The following is a 25,026-nucleotide window of genomic DNA, read 5'->3' as shown; positions in this document are numbered from 1 at the left end:
TCACTTGGATAACTCTCCTTGTTGATGCAGGTACGAGCGTGATACTGATTCAAGAAAACTGATGGTCGATAGACATCGTCATGAGTCTACAAAAGACACATGCACCTCGATAGACGATTATGAAGGACAAAAATTATCAGCACTCTCTTCCATTTATCCTGACCTTCCATTACAACTTTCCTACGGAATTTGAGCAGTTCTAGACAGTCCCAGCAGCACCCTATATCTGCATCTCAACTTGGTGGGTTATGGATTGGTTACAGGAAAGACGGAAGTGTCTCGCGGTTGTAGTTTTGGTATAGAAACGCCCTGAAATGGTCTCGAAGTACTCTTCTGAAGAGAGTCCCAACTGCCGGTAAAACCAAAGACAACAGCCTGTGTAACTGGTAGAAGTGTAGAGAGAAGCCCGTCGTCACCTTCCAGTTTGGATACACCAATATTGACATGAATCTCTCTCTGAGGAAAGCTTTTCTCAGGAGAAGAACGGAAAGTGCTACACCACGACCATCAGCTACAAGGATGAAAAGGATGTAACTTGACTTAATTGACCTCTTCTATCGCAAATTCACATTTCCAACGCAAAGCACACCGACGATTACACGGTACTGTAATATTGTGGAGGCCACTGGCGACATTTCTGGAATGGCTGAGTGGAAGCCCAATCGTCAAGCTATAAGTAGCAAGATAAATATTTAGATTCATGCGTTATTAGTGATTCAGACAGGCATTAACAAGGGTGTACAGTATTCGGAATGTTTCAGGGACCCCGTTATATATCTGAGATGAGAGAATTTAGATCAAATGAGCTTTCGTGCAATGATAAATCAAGTGCTATTGCTTAGATTCTGTAGTCGACTTTTGACACCACGTCCTACTAACAAATGCCCTTTCATATACTGTTGATACTACAGAGACGGCTCTAGGGAAAACATAATGTCCCCCGAAGTTGCAAAAGCTCAATTTCTCTTGGTTAGGATTTTCCAGCTTAACTCTGTGTCTCCATCATCTCGAGATATCACTTCTTTCATTTTGTTTTAGATTTGTCCAATCCGTGAGGAGTACATCAGGAGATAGTGTCTAATTCGACCAATATCGGAGCTGGAGCTTCACAGAGTTCAAATCTGACCGAATAAAGTGAGTGTCAACAACTATCCAAAATATCATACTTATCCATCCAATTCTGCTCCTGTGGAGGTGACCGACTCAGTTGAGATAGCCAGACGCATTAGAGTTACTCGAGCGAAGATCTCAGAGATAGAGGACACAGGGAGGTCGTCAAAGGACTCCTCTAAGTAGTCCAATTGTTGAAGAATACTTTTCTATCGGTCTATAGAAAACCAACTCCAAAAGAAAAGCAGCCCAGCTTGTTCAACCAACTGACAAGATCTCCTCTACAGAAGATGAGTTCTTCGTTTTGCACCCACGGAACAATGGGCTTCGTTATCAGGATTGGTGCATAGTGAAGGTTCCGGTTGTACATACGGCTTCGATCCTCGCCTTATACACGGCACAGGCACGAATCAGCCCCAATGTTGTACCACCACCTGTGCCGTGCGCTGATAGGCACAAGGGGGAAACACAAGGGAGGCTAAGCCTGCCAAGCTTCTGCACGATGGATATTGAACCTTGATAGGACCAACATGTGGTATGATGATATACATATAAATCGGGAGGGGAGTAGGGACGACCAACTAATCGATTCAACAACTAAGGAAATGAAAAAAGAAGCGTCACCCGATATTCACGAGGTGCACGAGGTTGGAGAGATCGAGGAGGTGCAGTATGACGTACCTGAGATCCATCTGTCTGCAGCAGCTGAACTGGACTCCACAGAGCCCTTCCAAGTCTACTATCACTATGCCGCCATTCAGCGAGCTCGAGAAGACGCACTTCCAAAATCGCCATTCTCATCTCTATTCGACAAGTACCGAAAGAAGAAGCCTGAACCAGAGGAGCGCTCTGACGAATCCCACAGCAGTTCAGAAGGAACTTTTTCTCCAGACTGCGAGAAAACAGTTCTGGACCAGATTCCCGGTGCCAAAACCGAACTGGCAGTTGCAAACATGTCGCTACGAACAGCTACTTGGATGTCCGTCTTCTTTCTCACCACTACAGATATTCTAGGCCCTTCGGCTTCACCATGGGCTATCTCTCAGCTGGGCTGGTTCCCGGGTGTTATGCTTTTCAGTGTACTTGGAGGTGCTGCTGTCTACACAGGCTGGCTCATCTACAGAATGTTTCTCAAACTCGACTCTCCAGAGTTTCCCATGAAGACCTTTGGAGACCTGGCTCTGAGAGTGTACGGCAAAGGTTTCAGATGGGGGGTGGACGTGCTCCAGAGTCTACAGCTGCTGTGCAATGTTGCCGTTATCATTCTCTCCAACGGCCAGGGTCTGTCTCAGATTTACAGTCCGCTATGTTTCTCTGTCTGGTGTATCATCTTCATGCTTGCTGGTATTCTCCTTGGCCAAATCCGGGGACTCTCCAACTTCTCGTACATCGCCAACGCCGCCATCTGGATGAACCTGTTTGTTGTCTTTTCAACCATGGGTATCGCAGGAACCAAACCCCCCAATTATGTTGGAGGAGCCAAGCAAAATGGTCTGCCCAACTCCACCGACCCTGTGCGAACTCGAGCCATTGAAAATGTACCCTTCCAGACCCAGCTCAACGCCGTCATGAATATTGTGTACTCATACGGAGGAGCCATGGTGTTTGTGGAATTTCTGTCGGAAATGAGAAAGCCCAGGGAGTTTCTCAAGGGAATGCTTTCTGCCCAGGGGGTCATCTTCGTGTGCTACCTGCTCTACGGACTTCTGGTCTACGCCTACCAAGGACAGTACACAATGAACCCGGCCAACCAGGGCCTGGGGTCTTACAACTGGCAGACTGCAGTTAACGTAGTGTCGCTGGTGTCTGCGCTTATTGGAGCAGGTCTCTATGGAAACGTCGGTGTCAAGGTGGTCTACATCACTCTCCTGAGACGAGCAATGCCGTTTCTACCTAATCTGGAGATTGGATTAAAGGGTCGAATAACATGGGGACTCATGGTGTTTCTTTTCTGGGCTCTTGCCTTCGTTCTGGCCTCCGCCATACCCCAGTTTTCGGCACTCACTTCTCTTGTGGGAGCAGCTTGCATCCTCCAGTTCTCGTACACCTTTCCGCCTCTCATGTATATGGGTCTGACGATTCGAGAAGAGGCCTCCAAGCTTGATATAGTAGACATGGAGACCAGAAAGGTGACTAAGTACGACTCATGGAAGACCCTGGCCCGGTGGAAGAGAGGAGTGTTGTCCCGGCCGTGGTGGGTTCTAGTCAACTTCACATTATTCCTGTGCTCAGCGGCAACTGGAATTCTGGGTATCTACTCATCAGTCTACTCGCTGGTGCAAGCCTTTGACGCCCCTGGAGCTGCCACTGTCGCCTTTGGATGCAAGTCTCCTGTTGCTTGATAGAGGATTATATATGTTATGGATTCATTTTAATAGGAAAAAACCAAAAGAAAGTGAGGATGTGTAGTAGTGCGAGCGTATAAATAAGAACACTCGGGGGAAAGAGACGGACTCAATTATAGGGCTATCACCTGTGTAGAACCAACGTCAGTTCAGTTAGGAGCTCACGCACATGTTATTACATCCTGTGATGTACATTGTATTCTGGTCAACAAACTCCAAGTAATTTATAACTTAGTAGAATCGGGAGGTCTTCAAAATAGTGTATTGAAAAAGGACAAATAATAAAAAAATAGAGAAAAACGAGATATTTTGAAGCAACCATACCCCCTCACATCATTACCACCCCTTGTTCTCTCCATAACATCTTTTTTTTTTGTTTGGCACCGATGACTTTCCCTTTCAAGTAAATCTAAGTACAATAACTCAATATATTCGTGTAAGCGTACATTCATTTCAAAGGTTATTCTTTCACGGCAAAGTTATAATTAAATGAATGTATATGCAGAAAAAAAAAAAAACAGGACAACATTTCACTCAAAGTGAAGAAGCTGCCTATAGGCAAATTAACGATATAAGCGGATTCAACAACTCATACTTGTGATTTGTGCACAAAAAACACACATTGCAGCTTCCACAATCTACACAACTATATCTCTCCATATCATAATATAAATATCATTCATAAATCCTTCCCATGCCTTCTTTTTCTCCCTCACTTCCCACTCTACCAGAAAGAACACCAACCTATGAAGTGCTGACACAGATTCTCAATGCTAGTGGCCTGCTGAATCAAGTAGTCCACCTGTGCCGGCACATCGACATTTTTTCTGTTCTTGATGTCGTTTCCAGACAGCTTGTCCTGGATTCGTTTGAGGACCAAGTGCGCTCGAGCCATTCGAACATTGACCTTTTCGTCCTCATCGAACCGCTTGACAGGCAGATCCTCGCCTCTGGGAAGCTCGAAACCCCAGTTGATGAGAGGATCATAGGCAAAGGCTTCCAGAATGGCCAGCAGCGACTCCTTGTTGTCTCGGATGACCCGCATCACATGCTCGGACGTGATTCGGTACGAGCCCTCGATTCCTGACACCTCCATGGCGTATGTGAGCATTCGAGTCAGTCGGAAGGGCACTGTTTCGGGGTACTTTTCTCGCAGAATGGCAGCCTCGAAACAGTCACCGAAATCAATGTGAATCACCTTACCAGTGTATCGGTCCAGCATCAGGTTGGAGGGATGTCGATCTCCAAGTCCGAGAATGTAGCCAACCATGGACATCGTAGCCAAGGATCGTGTGTATTGAGATCGTCGCTCCAACCAAGCTTCCGAGGACCGCGACTTGAGCCACAAGACTCGGTACAGATCCTGGCCCTTAGTGTTGTCCAGAGCGTACGTAAACACCTCAATCTTTTGCAGATGCGTCAATGGATCGTAGTCCGGCGCCATCTGCAGCATGAATCTATGCTCCACGTTGATGAGGATTCGGCCATCCCGGTATTCCTTGATGAGTGTATGCAGAGTGTCCGAATGAGGCACCCAGCCGAGGAGACCAGACTTGGGGGACAGAGGAATGGCAGGGTACTTTGTAATGTTGAGATGTCGCTTGAAACACTCCGAGTCCTGAGATAGCAGAGTGTTCACCAGTCCAAACAATTGCATCACCAGGTTATCCTGTCTGATATCCTCGTGGCCCTTGAGAGCGTACACGTAGTCCTTACCATCACTGCCCTTGCACGACAGCCGTCTGGGCCGCTGCTTGGACGAGATAACGGTGAAAATTGGGTCGAACTTCATGATTCGCACAATCTCCTTGCCCGGAGCGTACGAACCAGGCACCGCCAGCTCGAGATTCTCGGCTGCCAGCAGCTTGGGAGACACGTACTGCAGGTCAAGCGAGATGAGCTGGGGCAACTGCTTGGCGATTCGTCGGAAAACATTGTAGTAAATGTCCCAGGCCTGGTTGAGGTGGGCAGGGTCATTGGTTCGCTTAAAACTCCACACCCACTCGTTGGCATCGTGCAAGTCACGTCCAAAAGCTGTTTGGAAGGACACTTCTCGCAGAGTTTCGGGACCCCGCTCCAGCATTGCGTGTAGAGGCTCTAGCGTCTGGAACATCTTTTCAATGTTTCGCTCGCCAAAGAAGAATCGCGACGCATCTTCCAGACCCTCGTGCCATTGCTCGTGCCACAAAACAGCCACTCGAATGAGCTCCTTGGACACCAGCTCAGCCTGCTCGACTAGGATGGGGTTGTGAGTTCTCATTTTGTCAATAACGTTCATAGCGGCCTGTTGACGCGACAGAGAGTCACTCTTGACAGCCACGTTGAGCAGGTACAGCAGAGCCTGGGGATGGTTCTTACCGAGCTCAATCAGAAGACCCTGCAGAGCCTTGGAAACAACCTGAGACCGCTGGTGAATCTGAGAAATGAGCTGAGGAATGACATCCAGCCACGTGTCAATAGAAAGCATCTGGAATCCGTCATAAAGGGCCTGAGACGCGTCAGACACATGGCCGTACCGGAACCACAGGGTCAGAAGACGAAGAGTGTCTTGCAGAGAAGATCCATTGGACAAGGAGATGGAATGGAAGAAACCCTTGATGGCAGGTACCACATATTGAGACACGTCTTCCAGGGCCAACTCCTCCTTTTCCGAGTACCGCAGAGACACAACCTGGAAGTTTGCCAGCGCCCAGTTGTGCCACGCCTTGTACCATTTGGCGTCAAAATGAGTGGCCAACAGGAACGAGCCGAGGATAGAATCGGGGTTCTTCTCCTTCCAGTCGTCCTGCAACGAAATCTGCCACTCGCCCTGCTTGAGGAAACATCGAGCAAGAAGACGAGTGTAGTCCTGAATCTTCTTAGGGACAGCAGCGCCTTCTGAGGGTAGTTTCTGAGTGATGAGATCTTCAGGATCCAGGCCCAGATCGAGCGACATTCGATTGGTAAAGTCAACGAGGTGATTCAGGGCATCTTCCCAGTTGCCAGTAGCCCACATGTACTTGAGCTGGGCGTAAACAACAGGTGGAGGAGCTCTGGAAGTCTGTGAGTCGGGATCATCGGGGTCAAGAAGAGCATTGAGCGACTTTTCAGCCAAAGAGAGCCGACCACTCTTTCGACACAGGTTTGCAAACTTGATCCACATCTCCATATCCTGTTTCGGCTTGACAACCAGAGACCGCACCTTGAGCATTCGCTGCCAGTCCTCTACGTTTCGCTGACAGCCCTTGAGCCGCTTCATCCACGTGGCCCGCATGGCAGCCTGCTCCTCGGAGTTGCGACCCAGACCCTTGTAGACGATAATCTCCTCCAGCTCTGCCAGCATCTGGAACCGCACAACAACACCATAGGCTCGGTTGTACGACTCAGAAATGAGAGCGGTGAGCTCGGTAGCCAGCAAGTCACGTGCACGAGTGATATGCGTATGGGCCTCATCAAAGTTGTTTCTGTGGATGCTCACCACAGCGTTGAAGAAGGACTTGTCGGCAGAGTCCACCTTCATGACACTAATATATGTGTCCATTCGCTCCCACTGAGACAAACCCCAGGAAGCTGCGGCAGCCAGGGGTGCCACCACTCGTCGCACCTCGGGGCCTGATGAAGTCCATTTCTCCTGTGCAATCTCGGCCAGCGACTCCCACTCACCAAGGGCATGCAGACATCGCATCTTACCCATTGTGACCTCCATGGAATTGTCATCAAGCTTGTCGTAGGCCTCGAGAGCATCGTCCCACCGCTGCAGCTTCTCGTACCACGATTCCTTGAGCTGCCACTGATGATGCTGCTGCACGTGCTTGAGAATACCGATAGCAGCGTCGCTCTGCTGCAACGAGTTGTTGATAGCGATCAGATTCTCAATGATGGGCGTCGTAGGCTCCCGCATAAACTCCAGCTCCTTGTAGTGCAGCGCCTTGGCGTAGGCATGGCAGCGGTGAGCATAGGCAGCCAGAGTACGCATATCGATCGGTAGCGGCTTGTCGTCGTGCTCCATGTACTCGGCCAGGTTTAGCAGGATCTGCAGCGTCTCGGGCGGCATGTTGGGCGCCATCAGAGCCGTCTCAATGTGGTTCACCAAGTCGTCCTTGTACTGGTCGTAGAGCTCAGACCAGCACGAGTAGAAGGACGGATTGAACAGGTCCTTGGCCAATGGCTGATAGTTGTTAGCAATGACACCACAGGCTCGCAGGGCGTGAGAAGAAGACTCGCGCAGGAAAGCAGTCGAGAGACGTCGCATCCACTCCTGCCAATCCTCCTTAGTCGAGCATTGCGCAGTGTCCCACGCGGTCTTCAAGTGCTGTTGGTTCACAGGCAGCTTGTTGAGCGAGGTGGTATCCGGAGGAGTATTGTTGAGCTCCTGGATTCGACTGTCGGGGTCCATGGACGCAGGCAGTGGTTCTCCAGAGAGGAGTCGGTTGACCAGCTGGTCGTAGGAGGGAGAGTTCACTCCGGCCTTGAGCATAGCCTTGTTCACAAGGGGGATGAAAATGGTGTAATCGGAACCCAGCTGGAAACACAGCGATGACAGAGTCTCCATGACGGTTCGCCGCAACTCATCATGGTGCGAATTGGGCTCTTCAGTCACAGGACAGGCTGCCAGTACACGCAACAGAGGATGCACGATTCGCGACGACATGTCGGTGAGATCCACAGTTCGAGACAACTGTCCAATAGTCTGAATGGCCCGTTTCTTGAGCTGATGAGTCGAGTATTCGAACATTCGCACAATGATGGGGATGATGAGGTGAATGTAGTCCTCAATGTTGGCGCCCAGCACCACGAACGTCTGCAGCACCTTGATGGAGGTGAGCTTGGTGGTGCTTTTGTCGTTCTCCAGCACGCCAAGAAGCAGAGGCAAGAGAGTAGGCACATGCAGCTTGAACTCGCCACTCAGAGACCGAGCAATGTTTTCAACCAGCGTCAGGACAACAGGCTGCATGGATGGAATGGCAAAGAGCTCCTGAACAACAGCAAAAATGTCGTCAAGATACGACCTAATGTGCTGCTTGACAATGAGAACCAGAAGAGCCAACTGCTGGACAAAAAACTCGGCCATAGAAGGAGTACTGCTTCGAAGCACTTGCAGCCAGCCAGGGATAATCTGATTCAAAAACGGCACACACTTGAGACCCAGCGACTTGAAAATGATGACAATGGCTTGGACAACAGCATTGTGGTGCGATACAAGCGACTGGTCCTTGAGAATCGCCATTAGAGTTGTAATCACGACAGTGTGGTTGTACTCGTCCGAAGAGGGAGACATGCCCTGGATGAGAAGAGCCACATCTGTGGGGATCGAGTCATACTCTGCTGAATCATCCTGGGTACTTCTCTCCACCTCTCGATGCTTATAAGGATCCAGAGCTCCAAGAATACCCATGAGACGGACAGTTTCTCGACGAGTATCAACATTGTCGCTCTTGAGAGTGTTAGTAAGCAGTGTGAGCAGCTGGGGGTAATCCAGCAGCGGCTGAATAACGTATCCGGAAGAGGAAGAGAGCTGTCCGAGAGATTTCAGACCAGCCAGCTTCTTCTGAGCATTCTGATCCGAAAAAGTTTCCAAGAAAATAGGCATAATCTCGGGAATGTACTCAATCATGCCTTCCCGTCCAGTGGCAGCTAGCTCTCCGATAGCAGTGATAACCGCGGAGGCCACGTTGGAAGACGTGTCACGTGCACGAGCAAGCAGCACCTTGATGATGGGTTTGACGTACGGCTTGATGAGTCCGTGCGTCGACCCAATCAGCTGTGCAAGCAGCCGCGCACTCTCTTCCTTGGTACGTCCAAACTTGGCATACTCCAGTTCGGTCAGAAGATGAATCAACGTTTTTCTCAGATGAGGAACAACGTAAGCAGGGTTTATCTTTGTCAGCCGACCGATAATGCCAATGGACAGCTGTCTAATCGCAAAAACCTCGTCGTTCAAAGCAGTGAATAAAAGACGCACGTTCTCGGCCTGGGACAAATGAGGGTCAATTCGCGGATCAAATGTAGTGAGAATACCAATTCGGATATCAGGGTCAGGATCAACCACAGCCACCGTCAACAGCTTCTCAACCACTTCGGAAACGGCACTCAGAGCATGAGCGGAGAACTGGAACACAATAGGGTCGTTGAGATAAATGGTGCAAGATGAGAGGGCGGCTGCTTTTCGCACCTCAGGAGAGTCATGATCAACATAAGTGATTGCACAGAACCGCACAAACTCGGTCAGCGACAAACCCTTGAAGTTAAACGTGCCGAGAATGTGAAGAGCAAGCGCAACCACGGCTGCATCATCCTTGTCGTCCTCAGTCTCTCGGTACTCCCGTGCACGTGTCACAGACATGTACTCTGCAGAAGAAGTCGCAGCAGGAGACCCAGGGAGCTTAAAGGGGTGGCCAGAGAGAGTGAACGAGATGATGTTCAACAACCGCTGCTGGATGGAAGGGCCCAGTGGAGGAATGTTGTGAACCAGCTCACTCAGACAATTGTGCAGGTGTTCACTCAAACCACAAGCCATGATGAGATCCAGAATTTTTTGGTTCAGATGCTTGGCCAGAGCCTGACCCACAGCAACAGCCAACATGCCAATACAGGAGAAAATGGCACTCTCCTGCTCCTTCCTATATCGAGATTTCAGACTGAGACCTTCTCGGATATTTTCCAGAATGGCGTCCAAGTAAGGAGCCATGGCCGACCGGACAGAAAAGGAAATCTGGCCAATCGACAGAAAAACAAGGTTACGGTCCTTGTCCTTCTTGAGCTGTGAAAGAAGGTACAACATGCATTTGTGCAGATACCGCTTTGTAAACTGCCAGGGATTGTATTGGGCAAGGTCTGGGATGATGTTGAGCACCGTCTTTCGGATCAGCACGTCACGCGAGTCGCGGTTGGCTAACACAACCTCACACACCTCGTCGTATCGTGAGTTCTCAAACATGCCTCCTCGAAGGACTTCCTTGTAGGTGAGCAGAGCGCCATGAATGGTGTCGACACCACCCATGTTCAAACTCACCTTGGCCTCCTCCATAATTCGGTTGAACCACTGCTTTTTAAGGGTCTGGTCACGAGAATGCACAATGTTCAGGCAGTACTGCAGCGCCTCGGCCGAGTCAACCCGAATCTGCACCTTCGGATCACGCAGTCCCACCCAGATCAGGTCAAGGATCTGGCTCATGTACCCGTACAGCAACGTGGCACAATGCTGGGCCATACTCTTGATCACCATGACGGCAGCATGGCGTCTAGAGCCCTCTCCTCGGTCGCTCTGGAGCCATTCGAGAGCTCTGTTGACCTCGGATTCAACCACAGTGGCAGACAAATTGCCTCCCGTGGCAGCTAGACGGCCGAGAGCGTCGACGGCAATGCGCATCGATTCTGTATCTCCTGGAATAGTCGTCTTCAGGTAGTTGGTGAACCGGGTCACTTTTATGGCGTTTTCCTCGCCGACATCGACGTCAATGAGCCGGTCAATGGCCATGATACCGCCCAGCCGGATGACGGGGTCGCCATTGTGGATTAGCTCGGAAATGCGAAGGTTGATGTCGTTGTTGTAGCGCGAGAGAGGCTCTGTGTTGAGTTCGTGCGTGACGGAGGTTAGATGGTCGCGCAGTTCTTCTGCAGCGTGTGTTTTTTCAGTCAGTGTGCGGCTATGTTAGTCTCAGTAGCGAGTGCGAAGAACAACACGTTGAACGTTGAACGTCAAATGAAGGTCGACTGTGTAGAAACGAGATGTTGAAGACCGTTTCTAGACATCTCTAGACATCTAGTGGTGCATTAGATCATATGCTGAATCAATCTCAAACAGATCTGAAGGTGCAGACAGAAGGATGTGGGTTGTTCTAAAAGCACCTGGCCCTAGACATCGTTGAGGTGAGTGGGGTAGATGGTAATGCCGAAGCTCGCGTATCTCCGAGTATGCCAGTGATATGATCATAGACATAAGCATATCAGCAGACATGCTACACCAACAGCGTCATTTCGAAACCAGCAAATCAAACCAGCAAATCGTGCAAACTGATCGAGCGACATTGCCAGTCTCAATAGAATCACCATGCAACGCACCAGACATCACACCCGACATATCCACACTTCTCATACCACCATACCTAACCGATTTGCCACCATCCAATAAGTCGTTGCAATACATATCAACATGTCTTTTCAATCATCTTGTCGTTTTTTAATACCAATGTGTTGTTGGTCACTTCTGACCTTTGCAGGTCGTTCCCTCGTTCCATACTCACGCTGTCCGCAACTGCTGGAAGATGCTATTCAAAACGCTCGCGTCGGACATGATGATGTCTGTATTAGTTTTGTCGTCTCAAATAAGTGTCTTCTCGCCTTACTCACTCCTGGTGGCCCTATGTTTGCCACAATTCACCCGTCGTATGTCTCGTCGCTAGTGCGTGTGTTGTATAGTGGAGCAAGTTTAATTGTGGGGATTATCTCCAGTATCGGCCATGCGTCTGCACAACTACACAGGGGTAATAATTTGAGAAAATTCGGAATAATTCTAGAAAAATCATAAATGGGTAAAAAATCCCCCATAAAGAATTATAAAATGGTTTTTGAATCGCACAACTCAGTTATAATCCTTGTTTTCACCCTCTCCATGCTCCTCCCATCTCCGTTATCAAGACCCAATGCGAGTTGTCCACAGGACCCTAATCCACTGGGACCATCCCCGATTACTCAGCTATCTTAAACGTGACCCCACTGGTGCCGCGCAGCCAAGAAGATAAAGGTCTGGAACTGGTGTGAGGTGGGCTATGGCTACAATGGAACAGAGCTATTTATAATCCTTACAGTATATCAAAATGAAGCTACTGGTGAGCCGATATGGAATATCCAAAAAATCGCCGCCCAAAATCAAGTATTCAACAGTTGCGAGAGAATCCCCCAATATGCAGATATGGCGAAACAGATGCTGGAGAAAATAAAACGAATTCATACCAACCACTGACTACAAGTACAAGGTATTCAAGTTTTGCTTTGCCTCAGGCATGTTCTACTGTTTGGTTGTGATGTTGTGATCCAGATAGGTCTCGCCAAAACACTGCTAAGTGAAGTTGACCAAGATGTGAAGACGAGCTGTCTGACATTGATGAACCCGCATGACCATGTGCATATTAGGGGGATATTAGGGGGACTCTTTCTGAAGTATTCACACATCCATACATGGAATATTGTGCAAGGCTGGTGACACCTTCAAACCATTCAAGAGTCAGTTCAAGGCATGTATACTACTACTGTATATCAAGAAAAAAAAGTCTTTGCAAGAGACCATTGTCTCAAACAAAAGCGACAAGTTCATTCTTTTTAGCAATCTTTATTATAGTGAAGCAATAAGAGACGATTCCGTCTTGTTTCAACTATCGATACATACAGCAGTACACGTACTTCAATTCCACCTGGCTGCTGCTAGTCAAGATTTCTCAGCAGTATGTGGACTATTGGTCACTTTTGTTTCTGACTGTCGTTACCGGAGATACCATAACTGCGACATCCTTTGTATATCGCACTACCCCATATCGGCTACTGAACACGGCTTTAACAGAGGTTTTTCCGACGTGAAGCCTATGGTCCCCGCCGTGTATCTGATTTGGTGTTTCGCAGTCCCCTGTAGATCAGCTCGCTCGCTACTTAGATTCCGGATACCGGAGCTATTTTAGCACAATGGAATGCCACTTTGTATACACACATTTAGCACCTGGAATGTGGATCAGAAGTCGGCGTTTAATTCGGTCCGTTTCCGGAGAGGCGAAAAGACCCTGGACTGTATGGATTACCAAGCCTTGGGTCCGGTGTTGACTCGGTAACTTTTTGAAAGTGGTAGAAGCGTGTCAGAGCGGAAGGACTTTGAGCATGGAGTCCGGTCTAAGTACTGTGGATAGTCAATTGGAACACTGTGCACCCACAGACAATCCGACTGTTGGACTACTTGTAGTGGCACATAGTGTCACCGGGCGAAGGGATGTTGAGAGTAGATCAATTAACACTATCGGCCTCTTGACTGCCCGGACAGTGAAATGCTACCCAATAGCACTTCCTACTGGGGGGTTCACGATTTTGTGGGGATACAGATGAGCTGGAGAAGCGGAGGTTTGACAGAGCTCCTAGACGCGACGTCACTGTTATCATTGCATATTGCCACCACTAACGAGAGACCAGTGGAGTATTTCTCAAACAATTGTGGACCCCTCAAAGTTGACACAGTATTGTGGTGGCTGTTACCGAGTAACCTAAACATGCTTCTCTCGTTTGAGACGGGATTGATAGCCGAAGGATGTGTGTGTACTAAATGGGAACCACCGCCTTAGCGATGGTCCCTTTCGACCCCTTAGGAAGAGTGTTCTCCAGCTGCATGGAAAACCTCCTCAAATATCGTCTCCCTCTTGACTAGTTTGGGTACTCGTAGCCTGTCTCAGATGTCATCTCTGCGAGCGCTCGTGATTGTGAAAAAAGCACGGCTTCTGAAGTAAAAGCCGACACCGCCGCTGCACCCCACGGGGCGAGAATAACGAAATGAAATGGTGCAGTGCAATGTCAGAAGACGTCATTCTACAAATGCGGGATTTCTTGGCAGGAGGAGATGCAGCTGACCAGCTATTATATTTGGTTGCTGTCTTATATCTCGCATTTACTGCTGAAATTGTGGCCCAATTTTTTCTTTTTTTTTCTTACCCGAAATCGCACCGTCTCTTGGTCCCTCCCAAACGTCTCCGACAACAGCAGATGGGCCTCTTTAACCACATTTTGGGTGGCTTCCGTTGGGGCAAATAGGGTTGCAGCAAGGTTTGAGGGGACGCATGTCCAACAACCGACTTTTGCGTTAGGCTTTCCCCAAGTCACTTAGGTACACATTTTGGGTAGCGAGTAAATAGCAGGGATGGAATAGAGTGAATGGATACGATGGCGTGAGAAGATTTAACGAGCAGGTTGGTGGGCAAGATCCATAGTTACACCAGACACTTGGCTTAGTCATACTAGGTAGTATTCTAGAATGAATGCAGGGGTGCATAAGTCCGACTCGGTCGCCAACCGCCCGCGCTTCTGTGCACTCGTACAGTAGTTGTGCCTGTACCTGGCTGGCTATTATCTTCTCTTGTAGGATTGCGTTTTCTTAAACTTTGCGGATCCTTCACCCACGCAACCAAACGGTAGAGGATGCCAATAAAATTTCAGCAACCTAGAAGGCAGATAGGGTGGGTGAGCAGAGCGGAAGCACACAGTCCACACCGTGGATCCGTACCGAGACTGTAACTACCGAGGCTGCCCATGATTTTAGCGGTGGCTAGTGTGACGAGACTTAGCACATACAAACGACGGTCTTATGACGTATGTACGACGCCTGCTTCTAGAGACACGTCCTTCTGCTCCCTGCATGGACGTTGGTTGTGGCCCGGTTATCTGATGCTTGGCGTGACGTTTTCAGACAATGTGGCGATGATGCTCGTGTCTCTCCCTGTTCGCCAGGATCGGAAGTCCCCATCCATCTCCGACCCGATGTAGTCTCCCCCCCAAACCATACCAGGCAGCGGCCTTCGTAGCATGCTACCAATTATACGACGTCATGGTAGGATAGGTACCCGTGCAGTTAACGCTATTAAGACCGAATGCGGCTAACCGTGACTACGGCTATATGAGCTGTGTCCGAAGTTGAGAGCCCCCTCAAACTTACCGGTAGCGTTTCAGCTGTCTTTTTCGTTTTCACACAGTTGCCGCTCGTGCCCCTGTGTCTAGCATTAGATTTGCAAAAAAAAAACAAGCTCAGATGCTGATTCATTTCCCGGAGCCCAGAGACTAAATCCGAAATATGGGGTTGGCTTGGGGGCGATGGCAAAGACATGGATCCCCCGGATGGGGACTTGTTGCGCCTCCAGGAGCTCCAAAGAGGCCAGAGTAACGTTGCGCAACCTCGCCCCACCCGGCAACGTAAACCAAACGGGTGATAAAGTGCATATCCTCACGGCTGAAAACCTGATCAGATGCTTAAGCCGTGAAACTAAAAGAGACACTGTACAGACACAGGAGTGAGTATAGAAGCGAGATATAGGTTGCTTGCTGGTGTTGCTGGAGATCAAAGGGCAACAACCAGGGAAACCAGAACCATCCCCATCAACGTCGTATCAAGATAGAAGCTGGTTAGATCGATTCTGCGCGCCCGGCAGTCGGTTATACTATGTCGGCGTTCACTAATTTCCGACGCCGAGTGGTGATAAGGACCATTAGGTTAGGATTCGACACCAAAGCCCACAAAAGGCGGCTCTGTGATGATTGGGATGGCATGTGAACATTGACCCCGAGCGACGGTTTGTGGACAATAAAACACGATTTTAAGCCGGAAATCACAAGTAGCATGCTCAAGTATCCCTCTGGGGCTCTTTCCAGCATTCTATCTCTCCCCAGCTTCTCCTGAATAGTCTCGACATGTCTCCAAACGCATAACTTTGTCCAAACTCTCGTGGTTTATAAAAAGCGGTTCAGCCCCCGATTATACCATTTTGTAGAAAGAGAATATCAGATCAACCAGTATATACCGTCGACCGCGTCCGATATCCTCCCTGAACACTTCAACGACTTATGGATCTCGAAAAACAACACTACGACGAGTCCTCGGGCCAGTCTGAAGCAAACGATATTATGAACGACTCTGGCGACGAACAGAAGCAAGCAGCTGAGCCTGAGGTGCTACAGCGAGACGAGCACGATGCCGTTGCAAGTCTGGGTCCCGTTGATACTCGAGGCTCAGGCATGTCACAGGAAGAGGCCCTCTCCCAGATCCTCTCACATCCTAGACACAGAGAAACAAACGCTCCTCTGCCACCAATGGGCAACGGTAAGGAGTACCCACCGCTGCTGCCTTCTCGAGATGCCTACCTGGTGGGCTTCGATGGTCCCAATGACCCTCTGCATCCATTTAACTGGCCTCTTCGACAAAAGCTGATGATCTCGTGCGTGTTGGGCTTTTCGACTTTCGTCGTCACCTGGGGCTCGGCCGTGTTTGCGCCCGCATCCCCTCACATTGCCAAACAGTATGGCGTCATCCAGGAAGTCACCACTCTGGGTATCTCACTCTATGTTTTTGGTTTCGCGACAGGCCCCGTTGTGTGGGCTCCCCTGTCCGAGCTGTTTGGTCGAAAGCTGCCCATTTGCATTTCCGCCTTCATGATCATGTGCTTCACCTTCGGAGTGGCTGCCGCCAAAGACCTCCAGACAATCATGCTGTGCCGATTCTTTGCATCTTGTACCGGTTCCGCTCCCTTGGTCGTGGTGGCTGCTGCCTTTGCTGATATCTACAACAACAAGCAGCGAGGTATCGCTGTGCTCATGTTTGCCTCTGTCGTCTTTATTGGCCCTATTATCGCTCCTGTGGTTGGAGGTTTCATTTCCGAGTCCTACCTCGGATGGAGATGGACCATGTACATCACCGGAATCATGGCCGCTCTGGGCGCCATTCTAGCAGTTGCCTTTTACAAGGAGTCATACCACCCAATGCTGCTGACACAGCGAGCCAAGGAGCTGCGAGAGCGAACCGGAAACTGGGGCATCTACGCTTCCCAGGAGGTTGTCGAGCTCGACCTACACGCCATCATCTCTCAGAACCTGGTGCGGCCCATCAAGATGCTCTTCACCGAGCCCATCCTGCTGCTCATCACCATCTACACCTCCTTCATCTACGGTATTCTCTACCTCTTCCTGGAGGCCTACCCCATTGTCTTCATCGAGGGCTACAAGATGTCCCCCACCATTGGCGAGCTGCCCTACCTGGGAGTCCTGGTCGGCTTCATCTTCTCGTGCCTGTTCGGTTGCTTCATCTTCGAGCCCCGATACATTGCTGCCGTGGAACGAAACAACGGCAAGCCCGTGCCTGAGGCCCGTCTCATCTTCATGATGTCTGGAGCTATCACCTTCCCTATTGGAATCTTCTGGTTCACCTGGAGCGGAAACTATCACGAACACGTCCACTGGGCCGTCCCCACCGTCTCCGGTCTCTTTTCTGGCTACGGTCTCATGTCCATTTTCGTGGCTGCCCTAAACTACATTGTTGATTCCTACCTCATTGTTGCTGCCTCTGCTCTGGCCGCCAACACCTTCATGCGATCCATCTTCGCAGGAGTCTTCCCTCTCTTCGCTGGATACATGTTCCATGCCATGCACGTCAACTGGGCCGGTCTGCTAATTGGTCTCGTGGCCTGTGCTCTGGCCCCTGTTCCATTCCTTTTCTACATCTACGGCCAGCGAATCCGACGATCCTCCAAGTACGCCTTTGACTTGTCCTAGAGAGAACTACCATACCCAAAATAATGTCGGGATAATCGACAAGCAATTTAATAGACTAATGTGATACATTTGATTGACGAGGGACACATGAGCTGTTCCAAGAGTAGGCACCTGCGGTGTTTCTCTGTTGTACGTACCTGTTGTATAACCCAGGTTTTATATATAGACTCTTATATCAAAACCAACACCAAAAGAACGACCAGATCAGAACTTATCTAATGAGGTCATTTTCATTTTTATCACGTGGTTTTTCATCAAGGCAGAAACACATTACGTAATTTATTTTTCCAAGCAATAGGAGGACCAAGATCAAGTTGTGCTATAAGAAAATAAGAAAAAGAGGCATACAATGCCATAGTTGTAGTCAATGTATCTTTCTGAAGCGGTTATATCCTTCTAAGGCGGTTGTAGCCCATCATCTCCAACCACACGACAGCTTGTCTTTTACTTGTATATCTTTATCGTATAGTATTATTAGTGTATATGCATTTATAAATAACAGTCAGTTGTTCACCAACTAAAAGACTCCTCAAAGTAATCAACTCGGCCCTTGCACTTGTCCATGTTGTTAGTGACTGCGTTTCTGACGTCGTCGTTCATGGCAGGAGCAGCGCAGATGGTGACGGAACAGGTCCCTCGACACTCTTCAAAGTGTTTGCTGAGTAGAGCGTTCATGTCGGGTCGTCGTCCGTAAATGGTGTCCATAGTCCGGACTCTGGGGCTCGACTCCTCAGTGTAGTAGTCAAGAATGGTCGATTTTCTATCGGGAAGTGAGTCAAAGTAGCCTTTTGCGGGGTTAAGTAGGGTATCTGAAGAGCCAGTTCGGAAATGTTGGTCTTGTCCAAAGGCAGCTGGACTGGTATTTGATCGAGAAGACGATCGCATCAGCTTGGGATGTTTGGGCAGACTGCTATTTCGAGGGGGGATAAGTTCTCGCTCAAAGGGAGACACAGGCATGATGTTGACAAAGACACTGTCCTTCTTGGGCACCGGAGGTGGAGAGCCTACATTCTTTTCAGGAGTGTCGAATACCATCTTCTCCATCTCATTTTCCACTCGGTACTTCTTGGATGTGAAGTACAGCTGGACCTCAACGTTGCCAAACTGCTGCAAGAAGTCGAGCTCAGGTTTGAACCACTGGAGGGCTTCGTCAGTAGGAAGAACCCAAACGAAAACAATCTTTTGACGACCCATAACTCGTTCTTGGTTGAGGCAGGAAACGGCGTAGGCGTAGGCAGCAGTAACTCCGATTCCACCTGCCATGATGATGCAGGTGTCGTACTTGTGAACAGGATGCGAGTTGCCGTAGGGGCCTTCCACCAGACAGTTGTACTGGACGGTGTTCATTTTGCTGTCGAGAATGGAGTTGTAAAGTTCCTTAGTCTTGCCTTCCTTGGCCCGCACCATGAGACTAAGTCGTCCGTCTCTAGTAGCTTGAGGAGACTGATAGACAGTGAAGGGGTGGTTTTCCCACACGCGCTTGGAGTTGAGCACGTAGAGATAGAGGTGAGCTCCTGGATAGACCTCCCACATGCGCGAGTAGTCGATGGTGATTCGCATAATCTTCTGCTTCTCATCAGCAATCTGAAAGTCGCCAACAACGCAGACACCTGACCACCAGATTCGAAACAGGCGCATGAACCGGTCGAAGACCCACACGGCTCCAGCGGCGTAGACGTATTCGCACCAGTGGAACATGTCGATATGAATCCAGACGCCAATAAGGAAGAAGAGCGCCAGGACAATGTGCAGAGCCAGGAAGACCTCGTACTTCCAATGTCGAAAGTAGTAAAAGGCCTGGACACAAAGAGCCACGCAGCAGACAGTAGCTGCTATGCCCCACTTGAAGTACGGCAGATGCAGACCAGCCTCTAGGAAATTGTACTTATGGGCGCTCATAGCATAAGCAATGGTGTGAATGAGTGAGTGTAGCACACACATTCGCGCAATCCACCGGTGAAACACGTTGAAGGTGTCAAAGCCCCATCCAGTCATCCACATAAGGATGTTATTACGACCGGCAAAGAGGAAAATCCACGGCACCTGGGTCACAGCCATGCCTCCCGAGCGATTGGCAATGCTTTTGACCCAGTTGGCCTGTAAATCTTTGAGAGGAAGACCTCGGGGAGCAATGGCGAGCCCAATGAAGATGTAGAGGATCTCAGCAAAGACGTAGATGAATGTGACAACAAACTGGGCTCGAGTGGGGACGGCCATGATGCCCATGCGTCGGATAGACAGCGGGACATTGTGTTTGAGAGATCCCAGAGCCGACATGAAAAAGTGTCGACGCACCATGTTGGTTTTCTTGCCAGCAAAAAACCGAGCAGTGACATTGTGGGCGTTTTTGGCAATGAAGTTGGAAACGACTCCAAAGAAGAAGACGACTGCCCAGAAGAACCCCAGTCCGTACGAGTAGTAACTTGCAAAGTTGGTGTAGTAAATGGCCTCATCAATGACATGATAGTAGGTAGCGAAGGTGTCATTGGGAACGGAGACTGGTCTGTGAACAAGAGGACCGCTAGTGGGGCCAGTGGGCAGTTCATAGGCCGTGTCCTCGAACTCGGAGGCGTTCATCCAGGCGTAGAAGAGATCGGTTTGAGTCAGAAAATAACCCTTATCTTCGCAGTTCTCAATGAGCGACCGGTACGACCAGTCCAGCTCCTCCGGGATGGTGTTTCTGTGTACACAGAGCAGTACCGAGCCCAGAGCAGGCTGGTAGTGGCATCGGGTTCCCAGAATGGAAATGTCTCTGGGATTGGAGGACTCAAAGGGCACGTATGCCAGGGCCTCCGTGCAGGCTTCTTGCCAGCGGTAGCCTCTGTCTGTGAGCAGAGGACGGGCCCAGGCGGTCGTCAGTAGCAGCAGGAAGATGAGCATGTGTCGGTAGTCTGTTGGTTCCAACTCATGGACCCCGGCGGCTGTCATTCATCTTATACTAGATACGACGCAGGCTCCGAACCGTTTTTCTTTCTGCTCTTTTTTTCCTTTTCTTTGTGTGAGCGCCCTACACGGCCTTTCCGCCATGTCTGGAAGCCCTGGCTACGCGGGTACCAGCTCCAGTAGAGTTTGCACATGTAGAAGTTGTAGTGGTTCTTGGTATGCCAAGGTAACATAGCCAAGCGACATAGCCCATTTGTCAGGTTGAGTAATAGTCTCGATTTTATGACAACGGTGGGGGGTCAAAACCCGATGGGTAACAAAGATCGGAGACCATCAGTAGACATCACCAACCTCCTCAGCCGCTCACCACCACGCGAGATCGCACATTCCTCGAACACGCGTGCGTTTCATGTTAAGGTCTAACTGGCTTTTTTAGGAGTGCATGGGATGACCCGTAATACATACGAAGCGATGGCGAGCGTGGGATCGTATGTAGGGCGTGCAAAGGGCTGTCGGGATCTGTCTCTGATTGTTTTTGTCTTGGTTTATTAATAGCGGCTTCCAGAAGGATGCAGTGGTGACCACAGAGCTATGACCTATAGGCCCTGCTGGTCAACCGGGCTTCCACACCACCCCTGCTGTAGAGCAATTACTGTATGCAACAAGATCGGGTATTGTGCGGGAAGTCACAAGGTTGAATGACGCTGACCAGGTGTAGCCTTGTGCTTGTTTGTATTCTTGTACCGGCCGTTTGATGTGACTTGAACTTGCTTTTTCCATCTAACCGGCATGGTCTGTAGGTGGTTTCAAACCACGCTAAAACACTGCGAGTGCAAGCACTGGGAAAACTTGTATAGGTCGAACAATCGGGGATAGGTGTAATAAAATGATAGTCAGTTCTCCAACCAGAAGCATAGACCGAATCCTGGCCGTTTCAGCAGCTCTCTATCGACCCAAAGCGTCCACATCCGGTCACATATTAGCTCATAGACCCTGTCAGAGATGGAGTTATAGGGGTTGAGAAGATTTTGAGCAGTGAAAAACTGCAATGAAAACTGCATTGTATACAGAAGAGCTGCTGAGTCATTTTCCCCTGAGCCGTTTTGAGCACATTACCGTGCGTTACGAGCCGTATAGCGCCGGAGAATCACCTGTTTTTGCTCGTCTTCATCTCGTCTGTTTATTATTGTTTCAATCTCGGAGGCTGCTTCCGCACCCTGCCTACAGCTAAGTAAGAAAGGCAGTTTTGCCGTTGCAGGAGTTGCGGTGACAGTTGCAGTGTAAAAGCAGTGTCTCAAGACCGTGTCTCACAAAGCGACCGAGACACAACCCAGACGCCTAAACAGGTAACAATAGAGACACCTGAAACGGGAGGTGTAGACCGTGCGTGTGCAGAGGACATCACCATAAGATGACGATGAAGAACTACAGACAAGGCATATATATTAATAAATCGATGGTTTGATAGTCGCTAGTGCAAGTAGAAGAGTACAGTATTGATACTCTGTGGAGGCCATGGGGGAGTATCTGGGGGTCACACAGCCTTGCACCGCCCCTTCGACTTTGGTCTTATTGCTTGGCCTGGCTCATCTGAGTATCGGTGTTGGTTCTTGTAGCGAACACTTCACCACAAGTTTCTTTTTCTGTCTTGTGTGGGTTTTTCCCCAAGGATGGTTTGTCCGGGCGATTCTCTGCGTCAGATGAAACAGATCGCGAGCCCGAAGGCACCTTTGGAGCGGTTACAGTCGGTCGTTTGTTGTGTCCCAGCATGTGTGTGAGAGTGGAAGACATCAGGTTATGATTTGGGTGCATATTATAAGTTGAGATGGAAGCGACAGTGAGACAGGCTATGACTACACGCACAAGTACAGACCTAGAGCAATACAGGTATAGCGCGACGATCAGATAAACACATCTAAGCTACCGCCACCAACCACCTCCATTATCAATATGTCACCACTTATCTATACGAGTACAATAACTAAGACCGATAAAGGTTAGGCTGTTTTTTTGAGCCCATGATAAAAATTAGGCTGTGTTCATAGAGGAGACTACCAACACACATAGTTAGGGCTGGGCGGTAAACCACGACGATTCCGAGCGTGATACACTGCCCAAAATGTCTATTGAACCAATCACCACGGTCTTTTCCTGTCTCCATCGTCTCCAATTGAAAATACCTCATCTTACCAATCATGACTACCACATGAATCATACTACACTCTACCTTGTGGCTACACGTACATGCCGTACAGTACAGGGACTACTTGTAGACCGCCAAGAGTAATATCGAAGGCTAGATCAGCAGGGCTTGGGCCAGGGACGCTTCTGGAAGCAATATCTTGGCGGCCTGAGTTATCCAGACACGTGAAACAAATTAGTGGATGCCAGCGGTGACAGACAGATTAGGACAGGTTAGGATTGTTATATGCAGAAGGGGCATTGTAGGGCATTGTAGTTGGCAGAAAGGTGGCGATTGTCCCACCCACGTTCTTCTAATGGAACAGAGAGAGTCAATAGAGAGTGTTTTGCTCCGTAAGTGGCTGTTGTGTGTTGTACGACCTGAGCTGCGAAGTTCCTAGCCGTTTAACTAATTAATGTTCGCTACGCTCGCTGGAATATGAACGTATGCCCATGCTCTTGCCCGTGCTCTTGGCTCGCTCACGCTCATGTTCATGCTCTCGGCTCGCTCACGCCCATGTATCCATAATGACGCAAAAAGTAAACGGGAATTCCTGAACCAATAAACAAAAGCGACAAGAGAGCTTGTCTGGGCTTCTCAAAGAAGCCGTAGGAAATAAGAAACAGTGCAACCGAGCAGAAAATGATTGGCGTGGTGAGAAATGTCTTATACGGTCTATCAAGCTCGGGTTCTCTGAACCGCAACACCAAGACGGAAGCCACGGTCACAAAGTAGAAGAGATACGAAGACACTCCGTAGAACATGACCAGCGACTCAAAGCCGCCAAAAAAGATGAAGACAGCCGCCAAGGTACACTCCATCAAAATGCAGTAGATGGGGGTGTTTCGGGCGCTTAATCGGGAAAACAGTTTAGGTAAGTGTCCCTCCTGAGCAGATGCATACGCCAACCGGCCAGCAGTAAAGGTTGTGGCATTGAGCGCGCCAAGACACGATAGCGCAATCAACAAGGAGACGATGATTTCTCCTGCACGTCCCATCACCCGTCCTGCCAGCAGCACAGCCACCGTTTGGGTGGACCGCACCTCTTCCTTGTCCAGCACCATGAAGTAGGCCAGGTTGACCAGCAGGTAGCAGAAGATGACCACTGGCATCGCCGTGTGGATGACACGTGGCAGGTCTCTTCGAAAGTTCTTCATTTCCGACGTCACGTAGTTGACATTGTCCCATCCGTCGTAGGCCCAGACTCCGGCAATCAGAGCAACGGCGTAGTTGCCGAGTTTCGTGGATGCACCGTTGAACCAGTTTTCGCTGATTTGGGCACTCCGGGTCTCTTTTTTGGCCACTCCTACGATTCCGACAATGAAAATGAGCAGCAGAAGACCCAGTTTGAGAACCAGAAAGCCGTTTCCAGCCCGGGTGCTGCTCTTGGTGCTGAAGCAGTTGAGGCCGGTCACAAATGCCAGTCCGCCCAGAGCTGCCAGAGTGACAGCCCAAAAGGGAGCAGGCGTGTCTGTGCCAATACACATTTTGACCACGTATTCACCAAACACGAGAGCAATGATGGCTGCACTTCCCGGCTTGAGCACCATAAGAGCTGCCCACGCAAACAGAAAACCGGCTAGAGACCCAAAAACGTAGTTGAGGTACGCCTGCGACGAACCGTTCAGAGGGATAGTGGAGCCCAGTTCGGTGTATGAGCAGGCTCCAGTCCAGGCGAGCACTCCGGCGACCGCCCAAACGATGATCGCCGAGCCAATTGACCCGGCATTGTGATCAACTGTTCCTGGCGACGAGAAGATGCCCGATCCGACTTGCAAACCCATCACCAGCGCCAGACAGTTGAAATACGTGAGCGATTTCTGCTTGTCCAGAGCCTGTTGCGGGCCGACATCCGTGCTCTGCTGCAGCTGGAATGACTCCACCGTGTGACCACTCTCTGTACGCTCATGTAGCGGCTCTCTGTCGTCTCCAAAATCAGAACCAATGGGCGAGTCCCAGGGGGACAGGTTGCGTGAGGAGGAAGGTGAATGGACCTCGTTACCGTCCGAGTGTGACGAGGCCAACGACGCGAGCTCCAATGAGTCGCGATCTGGCCCCTGGTTGATTTGAGTCCACCGTTGAGAGGGCATATCGTGGGTTGTGAAGCGTGATAGACGTGCGTGTAAGTAGAGAGTAGCTGAGTGTAAGTGAGTTTGTTGGGAGCGAAGGAAAGGAGAGTGGAAAGGGGTGTTGTAAGTGTAGCAGAGAGATGGAAATTGGTTCGAGAGACTCAGATTCACCCGG

General features: G+C 49.7%; 9 protein-coding genes across 9 annotated transcripts; 3 read left to right on the top strand and 6 right to left on the bottom strand.

The window, feature by feature from the left end:
- Positions 1-1,640: 1,640 nt before the first annotated feature.
- On the top strand, positions 1,641-3,452 carry YALI1_F10486g (uncharacterized protein; the record flags this gene model as incomplete). The annotated part of the gene is made up of 1 exon (XM_505107.3): positions 1,641-3,452. The coding sequence occupies one exon, from the start codon at positions 1,641-1,643 to the stop codon at positions 3,450-3,452; it is 1,812 nt and encodes a 603-aa protein (XP_505107.3).
- Positions 3,453-4,179: 727 nt separating this feature from the next.
- YALI1_F10385g (uncharacterized protein) lies at positions 4,180-11,727 on the bottom strand (the record flags this gene model as incomplete). The annotated part of the gene is made up of 2 exons (XM_505106.3): positions 4,180-11,080; positions 11,678-11,727. 2 exons carry the CDS (start codon positions 11,725-11,727, stop codon positions 4,180-4,182), a joined length of 6,951 nt encoding a protein of 2,316 aa, XP_505106.3.
- Positions 11,728-12,611: 884 nt separating this feature from the next.
- On the top strand, positions 12,612-13,105 carry YALI1_F10375g (uncharacterized protein; the record flags this gene model as incomplete). Its single annotated transcript, XM_068283288.1, has 2 exons — positions 12,612-12,671; positions 12,716-13,105. The coding sequence occupies 2 exons, from the start codon at positions 12,612-12,614 to the stop codon at positions 13,103-13,105; spliced, it is 450 nt and encodes a 149-aa protein (XP_068139389.1).
- Positions 13,106-16,016: 2,911 nt separating this feature from the next.
- On the top strand, positions 16,017-17,717 carry YALI1_F10342g (uncharacterized protein; the record flags this gene model as incomplete). The annotated part of the gene is made up of 1 exon (XM_505105.3): positions 16,017-17,717. One exon carries the CDS (start codon positions 16,017-16,019, stop codon positions 17,715-17,717), a length of 1,701 nt encoding a protein of 566 aa, XP_505105.1.
- A 510-nt stretch (positions 17,718-18,227) lies between these two features.
- YALI1_F10296g (uncharacterized protein) lies at positions 18,228-20,645 on the bottom strand (the record flags this gene model as incomplete). The annotated part of the gene is made up of 1 exon (XM_505104.3): positions 18,228-20,645. One exon carries the CDS (start codon positions 20,643-20,645, stop codon positions 18,228-18,230), a length of 2,418 nt encoding a protein of 805 aa, XP_505104.3.
- Positions 20,646-21,012: 367 nt separating this feature from the next.
- YALI1_F10288g (uncharacterized protein) lies at positions 21,013-21,380 on the bottom strand (the record flags this gene model as incomplete). Its single annotated transcript, XM_068283287.1, has 2 exons — positions 21,013-21,189; positions 21,234-21,380. The coding sequence occupies 2 exons, from the start codon at positions 21,378-21,380 to the stop codon at positions 21,013-21,015; spliced, it is 324 nt and encodes a 107-aa protein (XP_068139388.1).
- A 36-nt stretch (positions 21,381-21,416) lies between these two features.
- YALI1_F10285g (uncharacterized protein) lies at positions 21,417-21,687 on the bottom strand (the record flags this gene model as incomplete). Its single annotated transcript, XM_068283286.1, has 2 exons — positions 21,417-21,543; positions 21,593-21,687. The coding sequence occupies 2 exons, from the start codon at positions 21,685-21,687 to the stop codon at positions 21,417-21,419; spliced, it is 222 nt and encodes a 73-aa protein (XP_068139387.1).
- A 1,290-nt stretch (positions 21,688-22,977) lies between these two features.
- On the bottom strand, positions 22,978-23,236 carry YALI1_F10270g (uncharacterized protein; the record flags this gene model as incomplete). The annotated part of the gene is made up of 2 exons (XM_068283285.1): positions 22,978-23,162; positions 23,209-23,236. The coding sequence occupies 2 exons, from the start codon at positions 23,234-23,236 to the stop codon at positions 22,978-22,980; spliced, it is 213 nt and encodes a 70-aa protein (XP_068139386.1).
- Positions 23,237-23,273: 37 nt separating this feature from the next.
- On the bottom strand, positions 23,274-24,872 carry YALI1_F10253g (uncharacterized protein; the record flags this gene model as incomplete). The annotated part of the gene is made up of 1 exon (XM_505103.3): positions 23,274-24,872. One exon carries the CDS (start codon positions 24,870-24,872, stop codon positions 23,274-23,276), a length of 1,599 nt encoding a protein of 532 aa, XP_505103.1.
- Positions 24,873-25,026: the final 154 nt, after the last annotated feature.

This window comes from Yarrowia lipolytica, chromosome 1F (assembly GCF_001761485.1).
Source record: "Yarrowia lipolytica chromosome 1F, complete sequence".
Lineage (NCBI taxonomy): Eukaryota > Fungi > Ascomycota > Dipodascomycetes > Dipodascales > Yarrowia > Yarrowia lipolytica.
This window is presented reverse-complemented; position numbering and strand designations above follow the sequence as displayed.